At 36.9% G+C, this 24,066-nt stretch overlaps 1 protein-coding gene and 1 pseudogene across 22 annotated transcripts in view; both read right to left on the reverse strand.

The window, feature by feature from the left end:
• The window catches only part of PATJ (PATJ crumbs cell polarity complex component), a 350,711-nt gene that overhangs the window by 303,409 nt on the left and 23,236 nt on the right, over positions 1-24,066 (reverse strand). For all 21 annotated transcript variants that reach the window (XM_082356311.1, XM_082356308.1, XM_082356317.1 and 18 more), the window contains exons 8-12: positions 13,204-13,422; positions 10,893-10,995; positions 8,478-8,569; positions 6,405-6,546; positions 2,266-2,409 (exon numbers count right to left, since the gene is read on the reverse strand). In XM_082356311.1, the coding sequence (XP_082212437.1) occupies positions 2,266-2,409; positions 6,405-6,546; positions 8,478-8,569; positions 10,893-10,995; positions 13,204-13,422 (700 nt within the window). The remainder of the gene's footprint in view (positions 1-2,265; positions 2,410-6,404; positions 6,547-8,477; positions 8,570-10,892; positions 10,996-13,203; positions 13,423-24,066) is intronic.
• Positions 2,416-6,384, reverse strand: LOC309613285 (ATP synthase subunit epsilon, mitochondrial pseudogene; annotated as a pseudogene). Its single transcript has one exon. The product of its transcript is annotated as an ATP synthase subunit epsilon, mitochondrial pseudogene (transcript).

Here is a 24,066-nt window from a genome sequence, read left to right on the forward strand (position 1 = left end):
TCTGAATAATGCCTAATAGACAAAAATCAAAGTACTAAAACTGTAATTTCAATTTAGATCCACAGTAGCAGCAGAAAATAAACAAACCTCCACCTTTTTTCTTTAAGAAAAACTCAATTTTGTCACAAGATTGGACAAGTCGCAAAACACCACAACTGATATAACCATCTGCCTAAAATCAAACATAACTTGCAATATCAGTTTTTTCAAGCCTTCAGCAGACATCTAATCTCGGATGCATATCATGCTTAATTACATAATACAAATCATTAAGTAAAACAGGCTAACCTCAAAAATCAGAGACTAAGACTAATGAACACTAAAGAACTTAAAATTACTAGATTTACAAAAACATATCCATAAAGTAACTATATTAACTGATATGCTAGATTACATTTCGAGGATAACTAACTAAAGATCCTATTAAAAACAAAATATCATTCATGTAGGCTCTGCACCTTTGTGCCTACTCTGTTAACATTTCCATAAGAAATTACATTAAGAGTTCTATTAAATTTCTTACAGGCAGCAGTTTCCTATGTGGTAGGCTAATTTCAATAAAATTTGCAATGTATTGGTTGAACTGTAAGCTTAAAAACATGATATTTAAAGATATTTTATACACATATAAAATAATGTTGATATTTCACAATTCTTTTGACTATATTTTTACCTTTCAGTCATACAGTGAAATCATAGTCATGAGTTTTAAAGCACAGCACAAAGGCCTAAGTACCAGAGGAAAGAGATTTATTTAAGCAGCTCAATAAATCCTTGGCTACACAAAATGATCACACAAAAAAATGAATATTATGATGCTCTGAAACGATTATTCCAATGGCAATGAAGGGGAGCAGAATATGCCAACCCCAAATATTGCCACTTTGGCATGTGGATTATTTTCAGCTGAAGGCAATCAAGACCCAGCAGACTCAGGAAAAACTTTCACCTCTCCCTTAATTACCTAAAAGAATTTAGATAGGGAACCTGTACCAGAAAGACAGCTATTACCAGAGATAACTTTTTTATTTGAAAGACCTATCTGCATGTCTGGGCAAACTTCTAATTACCAAACATCTGCTCTTCTTATCATCCTGTAAATTACTCTCCTCCCCTTGGAAGGCCCAGGTCCCTATCCCATTCCTTAACTCAGGATAGCATAGAAGTCTCAGTTGCCCAACTTGCCCTTGGGGCTCATATTTTTGTGGGACTCTTACACATAGGAAATTAGTTTGTGTCCTGTGTTAATCTGTCTTATGTCAATTTAATTGTTAGACCAGCCAAAAAAACTAGAAGAGAAGAAGGGAAAACAGTTTTGCCCCTACAGCAAAAAGAGAGTTAACTTCATAACAGTTGGAAGAATTTGGTCTAACTCTCTAGCTGAAATTATACATACTCATGGAAAAAAAAAAAAAAAAAAAAAAAGGTAGTGAGGTTGATCCAAAAAGAGCAGATATTTCTAAAAATATTTCTAACTTTAGAATGTATTTGATTTTCACCTGACAGTTCACTGTACATCTCTCTGGGTTCACATGAATTTAAAGAGCAAAAATTAACTGCAATCTACTTGGGTCAAAAAAAACAAGTTAAATTTCCAAACTATAGGAAATTTTAAAACTTGAATGAGGGGTTTACTCCTTCCTTCAGGCCATTCTTTCCCAAGAGAAGGCAATCAAAGCCAAAAGCCAACGTGGACATGGATGAAGTTTAAGTAGTCCATTTCATTCAATTGGCAAGGCTTCCCTGAGTGCCTTTGTACAGGAAACTGTGTGAGACTGTTACTCAACATGCTTACAGAATACAGTCAACTAGAGTAGACGAGGTATCAAAGAACAAAGCACAAGGACAAAGGTGCACATCAATTAAAAAGAAAATTAAACAATAAATATACAGCAACCTGGAAATTTGATGAAATATATAAAAATGTATACATTATTGTTATACATGGTGAAGAAGGAAATACTGCTATATGTATACAGACAGCTGTATATCTATAGCTATATCGATGATAATAATACAAGCTAAAGTATGCAGTAATTAAAAATGCCAACAAGATTAAAAGTTATCACACTAATAAAATGCATTCAAAATCAACATAATTAAACAATGATTAAACAACAATATGCTCGATTCTCAACTGCCACAAGTGTTAAGATGTTGATATTAAGAATATCTTATTTTATATCTCTAAAAATGCCTCTAAAATTCATCATATTATATTAACTATAAAGAGAGAAAGCTTTGAATTGAATGCTTTGTGCCTACCCAGTTTTTCTAAGGCTTGTATATTGTCATTTTTTAGATTATCCATTCTTTCTTCAGTTTCCTCATCTTCACTGAAATTAGTTTCCTTTTCCACTGCTCCAGTCAGAAAGAGGGCTGGTGCTTTCGGTGGTTCTACCACAGTTCCTAAAATAAGAATTGTTAATTTGAATCACTATCAGATGAAGGCCATATTTAAGTAAGTTAATTCCACTCTATTGTCCCATTTCACAACCTCCTTACAAACTTTTCAGGTAACTTACACATATGATTCCTTTATTTAAAATGCCACTTGTGATAACCACTCAATTCATTAAAAAATACACTTGTAGTAGTATTGAAAAGAATAAGGAACTAGGCAATGGGAAGAGAAAAGCAAGGTAAAGTCAATGACAAAGCAGGAGGAGATGCTTTTCAGTATAGCCTTGGGGGGTGGGGGGAAGGAGGAGAACACTGGGGGCCATATGTTCTTGCTGCTGTGGTGGGCAGGGAGCAAGATATGCAGAAGAAGCCGGTTCCGTTGCTCTGGGCAATCCTAGGTTCTGGCATGACATCATCATGAGTTTTACAAACAACTCTACATAAGTAACCTTGTGAATGGGAAGGAAAAGGGAGAGTATTCCCCTGGTTGCAGAGTTTCCTTCCTTAGCTAAATTGAGTTAAGTAAGCTTTCAATCTCAAGCATGCCAGTCACTATGTATCTCTTAAACACAAGAAAGGTTGAACAAGAATCATTTTAGGTTATTTTTAAATAACCACATGTAATTTATAAAGTATTCTTATCAAAAATATTGAACCTGAATTTAAGGCTTTAGCTCTAGCTCCTAGCTCACAAGAAACATAGGGGACAGAGGAACAAGTCAAATGACACCACAAGGAAACAATCAAATTCTGAATGTACCATTCTAGTGACAAATGGCCAAATCCCTTCAAAAAGTCTATGCCATGGAGGCAGGGGCAAGGGATTCTTAGAGATTAAGAAAACAAAGAAGCATAATACAATGCAATAGGCTCAATGCATAAAAATCAATGATCTTGATTTTATGAGGTTTTTGAGGGGAAGAAAGGGAAGTGGAAAAAGGAGCTACAAAAGACATTTGGGAGCAATTGGGAAAATTTAAGTATGTGTTGGGTATTTGATATTAGGGAATTACTATTAATCTTCTTTGGTGTGATAATGATCTCATGACTATTTTTAGAAGCTATAACTGAAGTATGTAGGGCTAAATTGTCATGATATCTACTACTCACTCTTAAATGGTTCAGAAAAAGGTAAACAGATGATGCAAACATGGTAAAATGTTAACTGCTGAATCTAAATGGTGGGTTTGTGGGTATGTTACATTAGTTTTCAATTTTCCTGTATGTTCAAAAAATTTTATAATAAAAAGTTTAAAAATATAACCAGTTAAAAGTTCCTATGATCTTAACATGACATTTTAAACCACACAGGATTTTTTAGAACATTAATCTCTTGATACACACTAAATGCACAGCCCAGTGCCAGCAAAACAAATGCCAGCCAGAAGCTGCTAATGTAGCCTGGGGAGAAGAGTTACACACTAAACAGTGTGCAGAGTACAAAGCAATACATGATTGGTTGTACGCTACAAGTAGTATACAAATTGGTACACAAATAAGTATATACAAGGTATGCAAATAATAGTTTAGAGGAGAAAAAGACAGTAAGATTTTGAATGGCAGAGGAAGGTACTGCACAAGAGCTAGAAGCCGTGCAGTTTGTTTCAGTAAAACAAACTTAAATGCTGACTATGAGGAAGGCACACAGAGATGTGTTCAATGGGGCAGGGGACACAGGCATAACCACTCCCCTACATTATAGTGACCACACACAAAACAGGTGATTACAACACGGTGTGATAAATGCTACAGTAAAGCGCTCTTCAAAGGGTGCTAGTGAAACACACAGGAAGGACACCCAAACCATGGAAGAAGTGCAGATTTAGAGTCAAAACCTATCCCAATACAAATTTAAAATGTAGGCACGCCCAGCAAAGAACTGCTAATTCGCAGATGACATAGTTCATTTGATACAGCAGACTAAAGCCAAAGGCTCTATGAGAGCTACTAAAAACCATTATAATGGTATAAATATTTATGTAAACCTTTAAGGTCAATATAGCATTTGTACATTCTGTACTATTTAGGCAATTTTAAATTTCATACACACAATGAAGTTGACAGGGCATCTATCTTTCAGCAGCAGAATTTCCACTACCACATAAAACTTAAAAAGTTCCAACATAGGGACTTCCCTGGTGGCGCAGTGGTTAAGACTCCGTGCTCCCAATGCAGGGCGCCCAGGTTTGATCCCTGGTTGGGGAACTAGATCCCACATGAACGCCGCGACTAAGAGTTCGCATACCACAACTAAGGAACCGATGAGCCGTAGCTAAGGATCCCACGAGCTGCAACTGAGGAGCCCGCCTGCTGCAACTAAGACCTTGTGCAACCAAATAAATAAATAAATAAATGAAAAATAAAATTTAAAAAAAAAGTTCCAATGTAAATACAATTTAATATCAGTTGAAAGCAAACATTTCTAGGCTCATTATATCTTCAGAGGAGGGGAAAAAAATGTATTCAACTTTTGACAAATTCTAATGGAATTATTTCTTACCCACTAGTTATATAATTAGTCATCCATTTTATTTTTTTTTTGAACCGTACTTTAATTTATTGGCATTCTCAATCTATGAACAAGACAGGTTTTTTTCTTTCCATGAAGGGAGATCGTTTTCAATCTGCCATAACACGTGCCCACGCATCTTCACCTTGAACATGCAGCATTTCAAGCTGTAGTCAGGGTAAATTATTCCTTTTACACTTTCACAATTTTTATGCTGCTGCCAGAAGTCTTCTCGGCATTTGCTTTGAATCCTGTCTTCAATGCATCCCTCACTGCTTTTGTACAGATCTGGGAGTATCGGATGTAGCTGAGTCCAGCTTGTCGCCAGTATGCCACCATGATGTCACGAGACGGGGCACGTCCGGCCACATCGCGAGGACCTGTCAATGTCGGCTCAGCGTGCAGCCCGGCTGCCAGAAGGTCAGGCCTGAGAAGTGTAAGGGGCGGGGCCCCAGACCTGCCAGTCATTCATTTTATTTTTTTTTATTTTTTTAAAAGAAATTTATTTATTTATTTACTTATTTTTGGCTACGTTGGGTCCTCGTTGCTGTGCACGGGCTTTCTTTTTAGTTGCGGCGAGCAGGAGCTACTCTTCACCGCGGTATGCAGGCCTCTCATTAAGGTGGCTTCTCTTGTTGCGGAGCACAGGCTCCAGGTGCGCGGGCCTCAGTAGTTGTGGCACATGGGATCAGTAATTGTGGCTCAAGGGCTCTAGAGTGCAGGCTCAGTAGTTGTTGCACACGGGCCCAGCCGCTCCGCGGCATGCGGGATCTTCCCGGACCAGGGCTCAAACCCATGTCCCCTGAATTGGCAGGCGGATTCTTAACCACTGCGCCACCAGGGAAGCCCCAGTCATTCATTTTAAACTGAATGTGTTCCCATGATTGCCAAATTTTGTTGCTCTATCTACATTTATAAGTTGATAATTAAAAATTGTCATGCATACAATTATGCATTTGTTCCATAATGAAAATTTACTATTCCTATAATCAAAGTAACAAATATTATTTTATAAATAAAAGTGTCCTTGATAGAAGTCCATGTTTTATTTTCTCTTGCTATAGTTCACAAAGTAAATCAAGAAATATTAGAATCAAATACATCATTAGAAGTAATATGAAACCTGAGGTTTGCAAAATGTCAAAGCATTAGACAACTGAGAGCCCCTGGAACAAAATGTGGCAAAGCTTTATTATTCAAATATAAGAAATAAATGAAATTTGGAATGTTTTTGGGAAAATGACTTCCATCTCCATTTAGAGAAGCTCTCAAAGCTTAATGCATGTCAGGGTTCACATTCTAAAATTTGGACTGGCATGTTATAATAGGCAAAGGAAACTCTTCAAGGCATAAATGAATTGATTCACTTCTCCACTGCTGCGTTTCACAAGGTGGGCAGTTTTTCCTTCCCAGACTTATAGAACAACTTCCATAAATGAGCTGATCTTCCAAACCCATACAAGGTAGGGGGAGGGACAGAGGAATTAATTACCTCTGTCGGAGGGCCCTTCATGTGGAGAAGCAGATGAGGATGTTTTCCTTCGAACTAGGGTTAGGTGTACCACTTGCCCTGCGTTTCTTAACACTTCAACAACATCCTGGTTGGCAAAACCCTGAATATTCACACCATCGACCTAAAACATTAAAAGATACATTAAACAGAAGTTCCAAGTTAGCTACCACTTTTAATTCTGGCAAGGCAGTATAAAATTAGGCAATTCATTTCATCCCCAAAATAATTTGTATTAGACCTAAGAAAGTATTTTTGAATAAGGATGAAAAATTAGTAGTAAAACATGCTGACAGACTTCCTGAGAAACTAGAAAGAAGACTGAAACTTGTATTCCTAAGTCATACATTTAACTTATAGCCTGAGAAAGGTAGAGGGTCTTAGTCTCTGATGCTATTCAAAATTCAAAGTGCCATAAAAGGTGGTCAGTTGTTATACAGAGCTCTCAAGACGTATTACTAGAAGCCATTATTACTAAAAGTGAAGAGGCCATCCAATACTTCACCCCTCTACCATACATCACTATGTGATATTTTCCAGAAGAAACTGATCTCCCTCCATTAGGTTTTCTAGTATTCTGAAAAAGCACATGCAAGAAAGGTATTTACTAATCTCAGTCAAGTCCAATCACACATTCTTAAGTGCATCATGACCAACAGGCCTCCTCGCTCAATCTTCAAGCTAGCCAAACCACTGCTTTAGCTTTCCCCCTAATATCTTCTCCAAAGTTTTATCACTCATCTCCAAACTGCCAATCACAAGACATTTCCTAAGCCCAATAATGGAAAAGCCAAGGGTCATGAAAGGTGCTTCCTTAGATGAACTTGAAGGACAAACATTCAAATTATACCAACAAACATTTGTTTCTGTATAAATCAATAAATTAAATGTGTGTGTATGTGTGTGTATACATGCTTCAAAATTATTATGAAAATAAACTGTAGGGCTTCCCTGCTGGCGCAGTGGTTAAGAATCCGCCTGCCAATGCAGGGGACACGGGTTCAAGCCCTGGTCCGGGAAGATCCCACATGCTGCAGAGCAACTAAGCCCATGCACCACAACTACTGAACCTGCGCTCTAGAGCCTGCGAGCCACAACTACTGAGCCTGCGAGCCACAACTACTGAAGCCCGCACGCCTAGAGCCCATGCTCCGCAACAAGAGAAGCCACCACAATGAGAAGCCCACGCACCACAACAAAGAGTAGCCCCCGCTCGCCGCAACCAGAGGAAAGCCCGTGCGCAGCAACGAAGACCCAACAGAGCCAAAAATAAAATAAATAAAATAAATTTATAAAAGAAAAAGAAAATAAACTGCAAAATTTAACTAATTTCTACTAAATGGAGGAAATACCAATTACAATCCGAATTGAGAAAAGGCAATGACTGCATTCTCAAAAACAAAAAAATCTCAATTTTGTATATACTCAAAATTACTATTAATAGAAAAACTACTTTCACAAAGAGATAAATAGTTCTAGTAAATGGCCTATTAATTGCATATAAAATTGATGAATTTAAAGAACACAAAGAGGTGCTTGAAATGTTTTGTAAGAGAATGCTAGAGCATCTTTCAAATATATGTGTATGTATATTATAATATACATATGTATACAGTATTTTTTTCCTGCCAGTATCATTAGTGACTCCCTTCTTCACAGGCAGTTAAAAAAAAAGAAATTAGAATGGACAAACAACAAGGTCCTGCTGCATGGCACAGGGAACTATATCCAATCTCCTGGAATAAACCATAATGGAAAAGAATACTAAAAAATGAAGGTATATATGTGTAAAACTGAGTCACTTTACTGTACGGCAGAGATTGGCACAACGTTGTAAATCAACTTATACTTCAATTAAAAAATTTTTCTTTTTAATTAAAAAAAATTTAGGACCATGAGAGTCCAAATTAATGAGATTTCACTGTACTAACAAACTTAATTTTTTTTAAACATTATGAGACTATATTAAGCCATTCCCATTGCATATATATTATAATAATGATAACTTTTTTCCCCCAACTTGATTCAATTCTAAAACAGAGGGCAGTTACTTACAGCAACTATTTGGTCATTCACTTGAATTTGACCATTGTGGTATGCAGCGCTGCCAGGTATTATACTTTTCACATAAATCCCTGAAGCTTCTCCTAAGGTGCACAAAACATATGGAAAAAGGAAGAAGGCTCTAATTAGGCCTTGATTGCAAAATTCATATCAAGAGGTTAATTAGCTAAAGGGGTTGACTGAAGGCTTGATAAATACTATTCTGAATGCAAGCAGAGAAATTGATGGATTATTTCAAACTGTCACCATAAAAAGTGACCCAAATTTGAAATGATTTGATTGATGCCTATTTTTGGAAAAATAATCAGTAATGGAACCTTGATGAAATGCATACCAGTATCAGCTGGAATTCAGGAGAGCTCAGGTTAAGTCTTACTCTCTTCTCTTGGTCCATCTCCCTTCTCACTGCTGACTTGCCATAAACCTTCATCATTTCTCAGCAGCACTAAGACAAGAGGGTCCTAACAGGTCTTCCTACATTTAGTTCACTACTCATGTTAGCTTCTATATATATCATAAAATGTATATAAAAATTACAACTATATAAAAAGTATGTATGCCTATGGGCAAGGGCTGGAAGAAAAGTTAGAAAAAGAAAGACCATAGCTCTGGATGATTTTATATTTTTATCTCAATTTCAAATGAACTTAAAATACTGTCTGTAGAAGGAATATAAACAACAATGGATTCCTATAGCCTACATGATAAAATGTAAATTTCATAGAATCACATTCAAGGACCTCCATAATTTGCCCCAAACTTCTTGTTTTACTTCATCTTCCAACTACCGCTCCAATAAGACAAAAGTCCAGACACACAAGACTCATGATGTTCCACCAAAACACCAAGTATTTTCTATATTTTACCCCTTTTCTCATTTTTTATTCCTGTCGATCTCAACCCCTTCTATCTAAATCCTTCTCCTTTTCCATGCTTAGTACAAATGTCTCTTTCTTTGTGAATTCTCCATTTCCCTCTGTCATAATGAGTCTTTCATCTGCCATATGATGATAGCTTGCTTGCATTGCTGATAAAGCATACATTTCATTTATCCTCAAACAACTGAGAGTTATTTACATGTTTATCTCCCTGAATAGACTTTTCTTATATTCATTTTTCTACTCCCTCCAAAACTAAGCAAAGCAACTGCTCAAAAGTTCCAATGAATGGAATAAAGCAAAAACTATTTTGAAAGACTACATGTTTAAAAAGCATATTGAGTTATAAAACGTTCTAGTGTTTGGATTCAACACTGCTCCCCCAGCCCTTGCTCCAGTCCCAAAAGCTTCCTTTGAGGGTAAAGAAGTAAAATGATTCTTTTCTTATTCAGTAACATAAACATCAAATTTTCTCAGTTATCTATCATTCACTTCATTTTACTCTGCATGTATATCGCTAGGTTTACAACTTGAAAACTTAATGTAATAAAGGTTCATAAACCACAAGTTTATGATTTCTCTAACCAGACAGCATATTAAGAGCTACTCAGTACAGGGTTTTTTTGCAACATTAGTATACAATCCATACTTAGCTCTTTAGAACTCATTTAAATTCTGAACGTAAAAATGGTGGCACTTAGAAAAATCTAAAGGTTTGAAAACAGTTATTTCATTAGGCTAAAATAGCACAAGGTGGTCTGACATGAATTTCATTCAGGACTTTGAATACATTAGCACTTTTAATCTTTCCACCTGCTGTAAATATGCGAAATAATAACTTTTAAAAAAATTAACTCTCTAATCTTGCGATTTTTAAAAAACCAGAACATTTCATAACTTTAACTTTTCATCTTACTAGCAAATATTTGTGAAAAAGATTTATTTTTCCTTACTGTAGTGATTTCTTATCATAATAGAGTAACTCTTACAGTGAAAGTTACCAAAGCTTTGCACGTCGGAGTTCAGGGAGTATTATTCAGAGATACTTGGGCCATGCATTTATTCTTACAATGTATTCCCTTTATATGAAAGAAAAATAATTCTAATTAAAGCATTTGTTTTACCTTCTTTTGATAATTAAACATAATAGTAATACTTTTTTGACATTCACAATATGAAATATATGCAGTAATCATTTTACTCTATCACATGTAAAATGTCATAATATGCAACAGTCTCAATATTCAAAATATATCTATCTTAGAAACAAGAGGAGGTACAATTCAAATGTTATACACTATGTTGGATAAATTAAATTCTTTTGTTAATGACTATCGAGCCAGCTATAAAATTACTGAGATAAAACTGTGATTCTCTAATCATTTTTTGTAATTGGTTGCTATTACAGATTCATGGTTTTATTGTTCAATGTTTAAATTAAAATCTGCAGATATTTAATTTTACTCTCTAGAAACCTTAACATCCTTTACAATTATTTCCAAATGTAAAATAGAAATGATTCATTTACCTGTCTGAGCGGTTCCAACATAACCAACAATTCTAATTCCAAGACTTTGTCCATCTTTTTTAATGAGTTCAACATCATAAGTTTCAAAAAGAGTAGAATTGTCCTGAAAGGAAAAAATAATTTTAATTATATATAACGTTTAGTTATCTAGCTTGTGTACATAGTCAATTTGTGCATGGTTTGTCAAGTATTTTCTGAGCACCTGTGGTACACAGAATTTTAAGATTGTCTCTATGACTTTTGATCCCTGGTGCCATTCCTGTGTTTATATCATGGAAAAGGGAGATTATCCAGGTAAGGCTAATCTAAGCAGGCACTCTTCAAAAGCAGAGAGTTTTCTCCTATTGATGGCAGAAAGGGAAGTGAAAAAGATTTGAAGGATAAGGACTGGACTTGTGGTTTGAAGAAGGAGGGGTCATGTGAGAAGGAACACAGGGGGACTTAAGGAGCTGAAAGAGGTCCTTAGCTGACAGCCATTAATACAGAGACTTCAGTCCTATGGCTATAAGAAACTATTCTGCCAACAATATGATAGAGCTTGGAAATGGACTGTTCCCAGAGCATCCAGATAAGAGCCCAGCCAGGCCAACACCTTGATTTAAGCTTTGTAAGACTCTAAGAAGAGCCCACCAAAGCTCACCCAGACTTCAGACCTACAGAACTGTGGACCAACAAAGGGTACTGCTTCAAGCCACTACGTTTGTGATCATTTGTTATACAACAAGAGAAAACTAATACAGCCACTTAGAAAAAACTCAGCATAAATCTGTATCTGAAAGAATTTACTGTAAAGAAAGTTAGAAACAAATGGTAAGACTAACTATTGTAAGCAAAAAATATTGACCTAAAACTGATTATCATTCTTGTCTTCTAATTTAAAATATTTCTGTAAAAGAGTAAGGTGTCTAAAAACATAATACCTTGCTTTCAATTCAAAACATTAATAATAGAAAGTAAATAACTGATTGCATCAAATTCTCACTTATCACACAGCTACACTGTTCCCTCACTACAAAGTAGAAGGCTTCAGAAAACCAGAATAATGGATGGAAAAGAAAATGGTTCTAACTAGTTTGGAGAAGAAAACAAAAATGATTCTAATATCTCTGACAGAAAACTTCCACTCACATGGTTCCAAGTAGGGAAAGGCTTTCCAGAAGACATCGAATGGTTCCTCAAATGAATCTGAAAGGTGGCTTCCCACCCCCTTCTCACCATAATCACTTCTCTTTTCTTCTTCCTGGCTCGTCCTTTTAAAAACTATTTCTTTTCCTTTTGCCTTATTATCTCTTGATTCAGAGCCTGTGAGATGGCTGGAAAGAACTTGGGACTGAGGGATGGGGGGACCAGACTGAGGCAGTCAAAAGGTACAAGTTTCCATTTGTACCTTGTATTATAAGATGAATATGTACTAGGGATGTAATATACAACATGATAAATATAATTAGCACTGTATGTTATGTATGTAAGTTAAGAGAGTAAATCCTGGGCTCTCATCACAAGAAAAAATTTTTTTTCTATTTCTTTAACTGTATATGATGTGATGGATGTTCACTAAACTTATTCTGATAATCACTTCATGACGTATGTAAATTAAATCACTAGGCTGTACACCTTAAACTTATAAAGTGCTGTATGTCGATTTTATCTTAATAAGACTGAAAGACAAAAACCAAAAAAAGAACTTGGAATGGGCCAGAAAGATCTAAATTCAAACCCCAGCTTTGCAACCTACTACCTATATGACCTTTAAAACAAGTTATTTGGACTTCCATTTCCTCAGCTATTAAGTGGATGATAAGACCTACCTTGCAGAATTCTTATGAAAAATTCAGATGACTTAGACAATTCCAGGTGCTTGATAATGATTAATAGTAATGATTATTATATAACTGTAATGATTGTTAATAATCAAAATAAATATTATTATTATTAATGTCTATTCCCTTTGGCCAGTCTATTCTTATCAGTGATAACACACATACATTGACCAGTATTTACAGTTTCCCCTCCACGATCTGGATATCTGTTCACCAATCTTATGAAATAGAAATGCAGGTATTATTATTCTCCAATTTACAGATGAGTAGCTGAGGCTCAGGGAAGTTGAATGACTTAACCCTGAGAAATGGCAAAAAAAAGAAAATCAAACTTGTCTAGTGTCTACAAATTGGGCTCTCCTCTGCTTCCCTGTTGAGCACTGAGATACAACTCACACCCATGCGACACTTGGAGTGGAAAACATTTCTAATCCTGCAGTAAATCACACCCAGTACTGAATTTACGATGAAAGAGCAATTTGTATACTCACAGAACTAGGGCTCCTGTTGGCCACAGCAGGCAGGGCAACAGGTAAGGCTGCAGGGGTAGGAGGGGCTATGGAAATTTCACCAACTGGGTCTCTTGCAACAAGCATCCTGACAGAATTCCCACAGTTTCTCAGCACTTGAGCAACTTGCTCACTGGTCATTCCCTGCACATTTGTGCTACCAATCTTCAAGATGTGATCTCCTGTCTGGAGTCTTCCATCCTTTAATCCAAGAAAAAAACAAAAGAAAATTATTATGAGAAATCATTGGTCTAACTTCACTAGTTAATAACAATTCATCAGACTTTGAGTCGTGGCAAAATGGTTGATAAAGAAGCCATCAAAAAATGCTGAATAAAATATAATACTTTTAATGAACAGCTGAATTGGCAACAGAGAAAAGACAAAAAAAGAAGGGGAGGGGTCGGGGGAAAAGGAGGAGAGTTCAAAAGGAAAAGAGTAACCAGATTGGGATTCCCTGGTGGCGCAGTGGTTGAGAATCTGCCTGCCAATGCAGGGGACACGGGTTCGAGCCCTGGTCTGGGAAGATCCCACATGCCGCGGAGCAACTGGGCCTGTGAGCCACAATTACTGAGCCTGCGCGTCTGGAGCCTGTGCTCCGCAACAAGAGAGGCCGCGATAATGAGAGGCCCGTGCACCGTGATGAAGAGCGGCCCCCACTTGCCGCAACTAGAGAAAGCCCTCGCACAGAAGCGAAGACCCAACACAGCCATAAATAAATAAATTAATTAATTTAAAAAAAAAAAAAGAGTAACCAGATTTTTAAAATGGCCATTTGCTTGAGGGTATCACTTCATGCCTAATGGCCTAGAGCCAGGTAAAAATAGCCACATACATAAGGAAGAGACCTGAAAGTCCTGGGCATCAGGAAAGAAAGAAAGTCAGATCAGAGGCCACCGACAAAAAGTGAAGAACCTTAAGGGCCAACAAGCCCAGTGACATATTTGAGGAACAGCAAGATGTCAGTGTGGCTGGAAGAGAATGAGCAAAGAGGAGAGCAGTCAAGAACCAATGGGAGGGCTTCCCTGGTGGCACAGTGGTTAAGAATCTGCCTGCCAATGCAAGGGACACAGGTTCGTACCCTGTCCCGGGAAGATCCCACGTGCATCAAAACTACTGAGCTTGAGCTCTAGAGCCCATGAGCCACAACTACTGAGCCCACGTGCCACAACTACTGAAGCCTGCGTGCCTAGAGCCCATGCTCCACAACAAGAGAAGCCATGACAATGAGAAGCCCGCGCACTGCAACGAAGAGTAGCCCCCGCTCACCGCAACTAGAGAAAGCCTGTGCACAGCAACGAAGACCCAACACAGCCAAAAATAAATAAATAAATAAATTTATTTTTAAAAAAAGAACTGATGGGAGCATTACCAGGGGGTCAGCAGTATAGAGCATCTGCTCTGAGCCAGGGGGAAGGGAAGTCATTGGAGGGTTTTGAGCAGTGGAGTGACATGATCTGACTTATTTTTAACAAGATCACTCCAGCCTCTGTGCTGAAAATAGACTAAAGGAGAGAAAACAATAGAAGCAGAGATACCAGTTGGGAGGCTAATGCAATAATCTAGAAAGAGACAACAAGAGCCTGGACTAGGTTAGCAGTTGGGGTGTTGAGAAGTGAGATTCTAGATGTATTTCTAATGAACTGTCAACAGGCTCTTCTGATAGCTTCTACATGGGGTGTGAGGGGAAAATGGAATCAAAACTCTAAGGTTTTAGCCTAAGCAGCTGAAAAGATAGAGTTGCTATTGAGATTAAAAAAAAAAAAAAAAAGACTACAGAGGAACAGGTGTGTGGCAACAGAAATCAGGAGTTCAGTTTTAGAGATGTCTAGACTGAGATGCCTATTAGACATTGCAAGTGGATATATCAGACACACAGCTGGATATACAAGTCTGGAGTTCAGGAGAGAAGTCCAGACTACACATTTAAATTTGGGAGTCATGAGCATATAGAAGGTATTTAACATCATGACTCTGGATGAGTTTAGAGGAAGGATATGCTATCTTCTGTTTCTTAAGCTGGTGATATATATATGGGTAATCATTACTATTATTATTATTATTTAAAACGGTCTATTTCTTAAACTGGATTATAGGTACATTGGTGATTATTATTATTATTATTTAAAATGTGCACAGACATTATATATACTTTTATATGTTTGTATATTTCACTCATGGAAAAGTTTAAAACATAATACATCAAAAAGTATATCAGTTCCATTCTACCTTTGTTTGTGAAATTTTTGAATAGCTGATCCACTGCATTTTCACTAAATTTGTTTCATCAGAAAGTCTGAATTCTCTTTACTTATCTTTACTACAATATATTAAAGATTCCAAAATGTAAACAGAACCACTTATGAAAAATTACACCACCAGAGCACTTTACAGGATGAAAAAATCACTTTTCATATATCATCTCTTTCAGTGAAGAACAGCTTTAAAATGAGAAAACCGAGATTCAAAAAGGTTGACTGAATTGACCAAGATCACAAAGCTAGTAAGTGGCAGAGCCAAAGTTCAACCCAAGTTGTGTCACTGAAGACCTGTTCTTATTTAGTCATTTGTCTTATACTTTGATATCTCCAAAGTAATATCAGTAGATAATAACCTGTTTCCTATTCTCCAAGAAATTTCCTATAACTGTTAAAAAGCTTGAAATAAAATGAAGATGAAAATAGATATTTTGCACCTGGGAGAGAAGGACAACCTGAGAATAGAGCCATGACCACTGGGTTAGTACAGTTCTAAGCTTCATACTCCTGGCTTCAGGAGGCACCATCTGTAAGTTCCAGATGGAACTCAGAAGAAAAAAAGTGGAAAGGAAGGGAAGGAGGGAGGGAGGGAAAGGAGCAAAAGAGAGAGGGCCTTAAAACTAAGTCTATTCCCCATCCTTCCTTTTCTCCAATTTTGCAGAAACCTGTATGAAAGAAGGTATTAGATCAAAACAGTGAGTAGAAAACTATATGCTTTGTTGTGAATTCTGCAGAAGGCACTAGAAGCTACTGCAAGCAAAGAGGAGCCGTGAAACAGAAATGCAATTCAAGTCAGAAACATTTGGAAAGACTTAGAAAGATGCAAGGAAGAAATTATTGTGGAAAAAGGAACAAAGAATTGCTGGATTTCTACTTTAAGCATTGATAATTTGATGTTCTATTTTTATCAATGCAACAAACTTGAAACAAAACAAACAACTACTTAAGAGACAGTCAAGTGTTCATGATGAAAAATAAGGGTAAGATGCCTCTGTGAATAAACCATTCTTGAACAGAATTTTGGCCTGACCACAGAATAAAGAATATGGCAAGTGTTTTCATACTTGGCTTGGACAAAGGACATTTTACTGTAAGTACAGAGTCACCTCCTAAGCACTATTTTTTTCCTATATTACCTCAACTCGATTTAAAATGATGTAGATAATTTGCACCTGTCCCTGAAAGTCAAACATTTTCTTATTCCAGAAAAACAGGTGTTCTAAGGAATTCATAAGTGCAAAACAATCATAATCAGATTGATAGGAAAGATACCAAAATGACAGCTAGCTTTTAAAAGTCCAGCAGCCCCAAACATTGCATTTTACTGATACTTTCTGATCAATATTCTCCTTTCATAACCTGTCTACTGTGGAAGGAAACTAAAAGGTATAGAGTCCTTTTTGTTCTTTAACAGAAATCATAAGTCAATGATAGCCAACAAATAGCTATGCCAAGATTCAAAGTCATAGCATGCTAATCAAACAGTGAAATATAAAAGTTTATTAACCCATAGACTCTTTCAAAAGAGAGAAAAAATTATGCATACAGGAAAAGATAGTATGAAAAGCAAAAAATTAAAATAGCTGATGTAACAGGGTAACACACTATTACAGTGAAAACACTAACATTATCATTCATATAGTTTTTTTTTAAAGAAAAAACACTTTAATCCAAGTTAGCAGTTATTGGCTAAAAAAATTTATTACTCTGCACTTTTAAGTTCTCTGATAGGCTGTTGTAGATTATAATTTCAATTCAAAAAATATTTGAAAACCTAAAGGATTTCAGGCTTGAGCTACAAAAGAAAGAAATCAAATTTGTTTCTCTGAGAATTAAAAAATGGCACCAGATACTTCCAAAACTAATAATGAAATTATTACCACTTCTGATTCCAGGCCATTTCTATCATTGGTCTTTAATCAAAAGGCAAAAGAGAAAAACAAATACCATATGCTAACACATATATATGGAATCTAAAAAAAAAATAAAAAATAAAAAAATGGTTCTGATGAACCTAGGGGCAGGACAGTAATAAAGACTCAGATGTAGAGAATGGACTTGAGGACATGGGGAGGGGGAAGGGTAAACTGGGATGAAGTGAGAGAGTAGCATTGACATATATGCACTACCAATGTAAAATAGATAGCTAGTGAGGAGCAGCTGCATTGCAGGGGGAGATCAGCTCGGTACTTTGTGACCACCTAGAGGGGTGGGATAGGGAGGGTGGGAGGGAGATGCAAGAGGGAGGGGATGTGGGGATATATGTATATGTATAGCTGATTCACTTTGTTATACAGCAGAAACTAATACACCACTGTAAAGCAATTATACTCCAATAAAGATGTTAAATAAATAAATAAATAATAAGAATGCACATTAAAAAAAAAGAAAAAAATAAATAAATGTCAACCTCATGGCAAGTGTCTCAGGTTTGAATCTCCAAAGGAAAATAATCCTAATCCTGTATTTTGACCAAAAATCAGTAAATGGATAACTTAGAACCTTGGCTACTTTGATTTGGTATTCTTTTATCTTGACTTCTAATAAGAATATTGCAAGACTTTTATAAAGATATAACATATTACTAGAACCATAAAAAAATGCTCTTTCCCTCAAGGAATTAAAGGTACTAAGTATAAGTACATCTATCCTATCCTTCTCATATTTCCAGAGCCCTCATCAATGATTTTTAAGGATAAGGAAAAAACCAGTTTATAGACACACTCAAAGCAAAATTACTGGGAATAACCAACTGTTCAGTGGCCTCAAGCTGGGCCTTTATTATTCTAGACTAAAAATTCCTCATAGTCCACGCCTACTCTCCAATCCTTGGTTGGTTCCATTCCTTCTTAGTATTAAAGGTTACTAGATAGGTAATAGGACTCATAATTGCCTAATACCAAAAAGTCAATAATTCATGACAACTTTTAAGTAGGTTGTGCTTTAATAATCACCTTTGGGAGACAACGGGGTAACTCAATGTACCTGATTTCCCTAAAATTCCTCCAGACCACATAAAAGAGATTTCTGCAAAACAAAAAAGTTTTACACTGCCCGTATCAATTTATTTAAAAACAAACAAAAAACCAAAAACAAAACAAAACAAAAAACAAAACTTCTAACTGCTGAAAAATTCTGAAATTTTTGCCATAGCTGAACAGAATTCTCAGAAGATGTTTCAGGCACTGTGAACTTTGGAGAGTACCTAAGGATTACAGGTAGATAGGTCTTTGAGCTCCCCTTACACGATACCATATAATTTCCCTATTCAGGGAATTGGCCCTGATTACATTTACTGATTGCTCACTGTAATTAGGTCTCAATAAACATTTCTAAAAAACCCATATAAGTCAATATTTTTCCACTTCATTTACTTTACAACAGTAGAGGCAGTAGACAGCAGAAAGACAAGTAAACGCTTTGGAGTCAGACACACCCAAGTTCAAATCCTGGCACTACTTTGATCAAGCTGTAGGGCCATAGGTCAGTTACTGATCCTACCTAAATCTCAGATCCCTCTTAAGTAAGATGGGGATAAATTCCTCTCTCATTGAGTTGTGAGCACTAAACTCAATACTATATGTTTGGGACTTCCCTGGTGGGACAGTGGTTAAGAATCCACCTGCCAATGCAGGGAACACAGGTTCGAGCCCCGGTCCGGGAAGATCCCACAGGCCGCGGAGCAACTAAGCCCATGCGCCACAACTACTGAGCCTGCGCTCTAGAGCCCAGGAGCCACAACTACTGAAGCCCGCGAGCCACAACTACTGAAGCTCACGCACCTAGAACCCATGCTCTACAAGAGAAGCCACCGCAATGAGAAGCCCACGCACCGCAAGGAAGAGTAGCCCCTGCTCGCCACAACTAGAGAAAGCCCACGTGCAGTAACAAAGACCGAATGCAGTCAAAAATAAAGTCCATAAATATAATAAATAAATAAATAGCTTAAAAAAATACTATATGTACAAGCTTTAGCCTACGAGCTTCCCTGGTGGCGCAGTGGTTGAGAGTCTGCCTGCCGATGCAGGGGACACGGGTTCGAGCCCTGGTCCGGGAAGATTCCAAATGCCGTGGAGCAACTAGGCCCGTGAGCCACAGCTACAGAGCCTGCGCATCTGGAGCCTGTGCTCCCAACAAGAGAGGCCGCGACAGTGAGAGGCCCGCGCACCGCGATGAAGAGTGGCCCCCACTCGCCGCAACTGGAGAAAGCCCTCGCACAGAAACGAAGACCCAACACAGCCAAAAATAAATAAATAAATAAATTTATTTAAAAAAAAAAAAAAAGCTTTAGCCTAGTGCCTTCCTTACAGCAAGTCCTCAAATGCATCCATTTCTGATACTTCTTTAGGCTCAGTTAGGTATTCTTTGCCCCCTCAACTCTACCCCATATTGACTTATCTGTACACAAAAGGAAATACAAGGGGCTATTTTATGAAACCCTTTTAAATAAGAAATACTGACTTACTTTTCTAACTTTCTGTTATACAATTTTATAGTCTTTAAAGAAAGTAGTATTAGTTAACCCCTTTAGCAGAATGTAGGTATCACTTTATGATCAATCTTAATCACATCTAACTAATGACCTAAGACATCCATATTCCCTTACCGTAAAGATTGCCATGGTCAACAGTGAGCATTAACAGTCAAAATATGAGTACATTTTAATGAAAAGCAATATTCCCTTTAATAATTTTAAAGCTATGATCAGGCTATGTGAGCAACAACTCTAAAGATTTAGCAACAAAGCAGAGTTAGTTGAAGAGATTTTATCTGCCATTTGGCTGGGATGAGGGGAAAAGAGAAGTGAATACTGCTCTGTCCCCTATGTTTAGGTCTCATCATATTCCCTACAGGAAAGGACCAATAGCAATGTTGCTGTTAGAGCTGGCAATTCCCTCATAGGCTTGACCAACCCTGGACAGGTGTACACCAGGAAAATGAAAACATCAGGATCAACTTTGTATAAGTAGATTTAAGCAGTAAATCTAACAGATGTGGGCTCAATCCTGACTTTGTCATTTGTTAGTTGCGTAGCCTTGGGCAATTTCTTAAGTTTCCATATCTATGATTTGTGAATAAAATTTATGACTGTTCTGAGGATTACACGAGAATAATGTGTATTAGGCAGATGACCATATCTGGCATAAACACTCACTTCTCCATTATGACCCTGACAGGCACATGCCCCCCATCCTGAAGACCTGAAACAGTGACAATCCCTTCCAGGAAAGGGTGAAAATCAGACCTGGGCTTTTACCAACAGTGCCACAAAGGGAAACTCTGCACATCATATTCTTCTTGTGAAAATTCATAATGTACATTAATGTACAGGTAAAGAAATCTATTTGATTTTGTTTAACTTGGTGCTTTCCAAATTTATTTGACCCTTTGTTCTTAATAATTACTACTCCACTTTGCATCTTGAAAATGCTACTATAGCAAATAAGTCTATTACAATTGTTAAAGGAGGGGGGTTGGGGTGAGAAAAAACGCCAAAATACTCCACAATATCTCATCCCTTTCCAGGTTTCAAAAATTTTCAAAAAAATCCTTAAAGATTATTACTTGTTTTGTGCTGCAGATGTCTTTTGAAGACCCCATAACGAGCATTCTCAACCTTTTTGGTCTCAGAACTCCTTTACATTCTTAAAAATAATTGAGGATGGAGGAATAGGGATTACAAAAGGGCACATGAAATCTTTGTGGGTCATGGATATGTTCTTGACTGTAGTGACAGATGGTATCATGGTTAAATTTTATGTGTCACCTTGGGTAAGCTCTGGTGCCCAGTTGTTTGGTCAAACACTAGTTTAGATGTTACTGTGAAGGTACTCTGTCGATGTAATTAATATCTACAATCAGTTGACTTTAAGTAAAGAATGTTACCCTTGATAACATGGATAGGCTCCATCTAATCAGCTGAAGACTTTATGAGCAAAAACTGAGGTTTCCTGGAAAAGGAATTCTGCCTTAAAACTATAACAGAAACCCTGCCAACTTGCCCTACAAATTTCAGAGTCCAGACTTTAATGTCAACTCTTGCCTGAGTTTCCAGCCTGCTGGTCTGCCCTACAGATTTCAGACTCGCCAGCAAACACGCCAAATTGTATACTTTACATATGTGCAATTTATTGTCTGTCAATTTTATCTCAAAAATTACTGAGATCTCAGAGCTTTTGTTTATGTAGTTCTCTCTGTTGATATCTGCTGATATCAACTGAATTGGGAAACAGCACTGAGAAACTTTTTAAATATTTAAGATATGTAATATATTAATATATACTTTTTACATATTGATATTTTTTTAATTTTAAAAAGTTATGTTTTCTAAAACAAAAAAATTGTGAGAAGAGTGGTATTCTTAAAGAAATTGTTACAAATCTCTTTAATATCTGACTTAAAAGAAGACAGCTGAATTTTCATATCTGCTTCAGCATTCAGTATATTGCAATATGTTGCTTTGGTTGAAGTATATAAAGAAAATCTGGTCTCAATCAGATATATATTTGGAAAATGGGGGAGTATTTCAATAGCCCTTTCAGCCCATTCTTTGATAACACACCAAAACATGACAAGTGGTGATTTCTTAAAGATCAGTTAAAAACTGATTTCTTAAAAATCAGTTGCAATGTGGAATCTGAAACAACATCAACAAACTTTCAGATACTGTTTCATTAAAATCTATTGATCAATCTTGAATTCTGAATGGATTTTTTTACCTATATATTATTTTGCCATACTACACATTGATCTTCAGAAAATACTGATTCCTAGAGTTATGCAGATTTTCTAAATACTGACATATAACATTATACAATATCAAAAAAAATCATATTTATTAATATCACCAACAATCTAATCAGAGAAGTATTTAAATATTGGATAATTTCAAGCTTATGGTAAAACACAAACTTTTCCAAAATTCTAATTTTTGCTTGAAAGTTCAAATTTTATCATCAGCAACAAATGCTGTCTGTTGTTTTTCCTTGAGGTAACAGGCTCACTTCATTCGTTTCAAGGAACTGTCTACCAAATAACCAAGTCTGAATAATCATAATTTTTCTGTCAGTTATCCTTTCAAAAATAAAAATGGTATTCTAGATTGGTGGCTGCCAGAGGCAGGGGGGTGGCGGGAGGGCAAAATGGGTGAAGAAGATCAAAAGGTAAAAATTTTCAGCTATAAAATAAGTAAATCATAGGGATATAAACCACAGCATGGTGACTGTAGTTAACAGTACTGTACTGTATACCTGAAAGTTGCTAAGAGTGTAGATCTCAAAAGTTCTTATCACGGGGCTTCCCTGGTGGTGCAGCGGTTGAGAATCCGCCTGCCAATGCAGGGGACACGGGTTCGAGCCCTGGTCTGGGAAGATCCCACATGCCGCAGAGCAACTGGGCCCGTGAGCCACAACTACTGAGCCTGCGTGTCTGGAGCCTGTGCTCCGCAACAAGAGAGGCCGCGATAGTGAGAGGCCTGCGCATCGCGATGAAGAGTGGCCCCCGCTCGCCGCAACTAGAGAAAGCCCTCGCACAGAAACGAAGACCCAACCAGCCAAAAAAAAAAAAAAGTTCTTATCACAAGAAAAAAAAATTTCTAACTATGAGGAAATGGATGTTAACTAGACACGTTGTGGTGATCATTTCATAATATATGGAAATATCAAATCATTATGCTGTAATCCTGAAACTAAAATAATGCATTTCCAAAAAATTAGATCTCAGAAACTTTTGGGAAAAAAGCAAAAAATAAAAAATAAATTTAAAAAATTAAAATGCTGTTCCATATTAAAACATGGCTAGTTTGTCTCACAAATGTTTTCCCTCAAGAAAACCACCATACTTCAGTACATGACAGAAGTGCTATACGGTACATCCGATTTTGTCACACGGTATTAAAAAGACATGCGCTCAAAGGTCATATTTACTTAAATTCGTTTTTATTGCACTTTCTTAAGTGAGATTGGCATTGTTGCTGTTGCAGAAGAATGCAATGACTACTAGCACAGTTGTGTGCCACTGCCCTGTGTCACACGAAGGCACCAGCAGGTTTAGCCTACCACTGCTTGCGTGCCATCAGTGCAAACGTCAACATGGTGAAAGGGCTAATACATCTTACTATTATTATGTAAGTTGTTTTGATCTTGTACACCCCCTGCAAAAGACTCAGGGACCCACAGACAAAACTCTGAGAGCCATTATGCTAAATAAATACACTTAGCTGCTGAAAGGATAATAGGAATATTAATAGCTCCACAATTTGTATAAGGTAGAGCAACCTTTTTTTTTTTTTTCTTGGCCTGGCCGCATGCCTTGAGGAATCTTAGTTCCCTGACCAGGGATCGAACCTGTGCTCCCTGCAATGGAAGCACAGAGTCCTAACCCAAGGTGGAGCAATCTTGACTAGAAATAGAGAGCTGAGGAACTTGCCTCAAAGCTGCATGTGCACAGCAAGTTCATTTTTACTTTATATGTTTTTTAGAAGGGATAAATTTTTACATGTGACTAGACATTAATCATTAAAATTTACAAATCATTCTGATTATCATGGACAGTCTATATAATATGAACTCATTACTGTATTAAGTAG

Source organism: Balaenoptera borealis (assembly GCF_965194805.1).
Source record: "Balaenoptera borealis genome assembly, chromosome: 1".
NCBI classification, from domain to species: domain Eukaryota; kingdom Metazoa; phylum Chordata; class Mammalia; order Artiodactyla; family Balaenopteridae; genus Balaenoptera; species Balaenoptera borealis.